General features: G+C 47.0%; 1 protein-coding gene across 1 annotated transcript in view; it reads right to left on the bottom strand.

Annotated features, from left to right (window-relative positions):
- Positions 1–261: 261 nt before the first annotated feature.
- PTPRS (protein tyrosine phosphatase, receptor type, S) overlaps positions 262–685 on the bottom strand; it is a gene marked incomplete at its 5' end in the record, with an annotated part of 37,272 nt that continues 36,848 nt past the window's right edge. The window contains one exon of the mRNA XM_008949831.1: positions 262–630. Within this exon, the coding sequence (XP_008948079.1) occupies positions 562–630 (69 nt within the window). The remainder of the gene's footprint in view (positions 631–685) is intronic.

The raw sequence follows: 685 nt of genomic DNA, 5'->3' as shown, positions 1-685 counted from the left end.
TGCAAGCCCAGAATCATCCCAAATGTTGATGCTGAGGTTATTAAGACTCCAGCTAGAAGAACTCCTGACCCTAAGTTTGCCTAAGTGTTGAGATTTAGTTCCTTTTCTTCTCTTTCACAGAACACCTCCAATGCTGCAAGTGACTTCCTTTAAAGACTGCCAACTATATTAGTAAATAAACTGAACTCTAATGATGTAACCAAAGTCGGTTTCCTTCCCTTCTCCAGCAGGAACGTTTCACAAGGTGTGTTTGAGCTTTTGGATCTGTTTCAGGATGTCCATACGTCCTCCACAGCGAACACCACTTGAGGTAACAAGAGCAGTTCACCACTTAAAGCAGTCCTTCAGCAGTCTCCTGAGCTGCCTCTTCACGGTCCAGGTTACAACGTGGAGTTCCTGAAGGGGTGTTCCATCCAATCCTTCCCCCTGCTCCCCAAAGCCTTGTCCAGATGAAAAGGTACTTCTTCTGATTCAGTTTTGTAAGTTCAAGCGCTCCTCCTGGGTCAAAAGAGGCCTTCCAGGACTTAAGTGGTTGGTAGAGTCTGCACAACGGATGGCTTTTTATGTTGCATAGTGATCAAAACTTCCCAGATACTCCAGAGCTGCCTGGTAACAGAACTGGTATTCGTCCTGTGAACAGAGAAGAGACCCAGCTCCAGAGGCTGACCCAGCTCCAGGGGCTGAC

Source organism: Merops nubicus, unplaced genomic scaffold, assembly GCF_000691845.1.
Source record: "Merops nubicus isolate BGI_N331 unplaced genomic scaffold, ASM69184v1 scaffold5851, whole genome shotgun sequence".
NCBI classification, from domain to species: Eukaryota; Metazoa; Chordata; class Aves; order Coraciiformes; family Meropidae; genus Merops; species Merops nubicus.
This window is presented reverse-complemented; position numbering and strand designations above follow the sequence as displayed.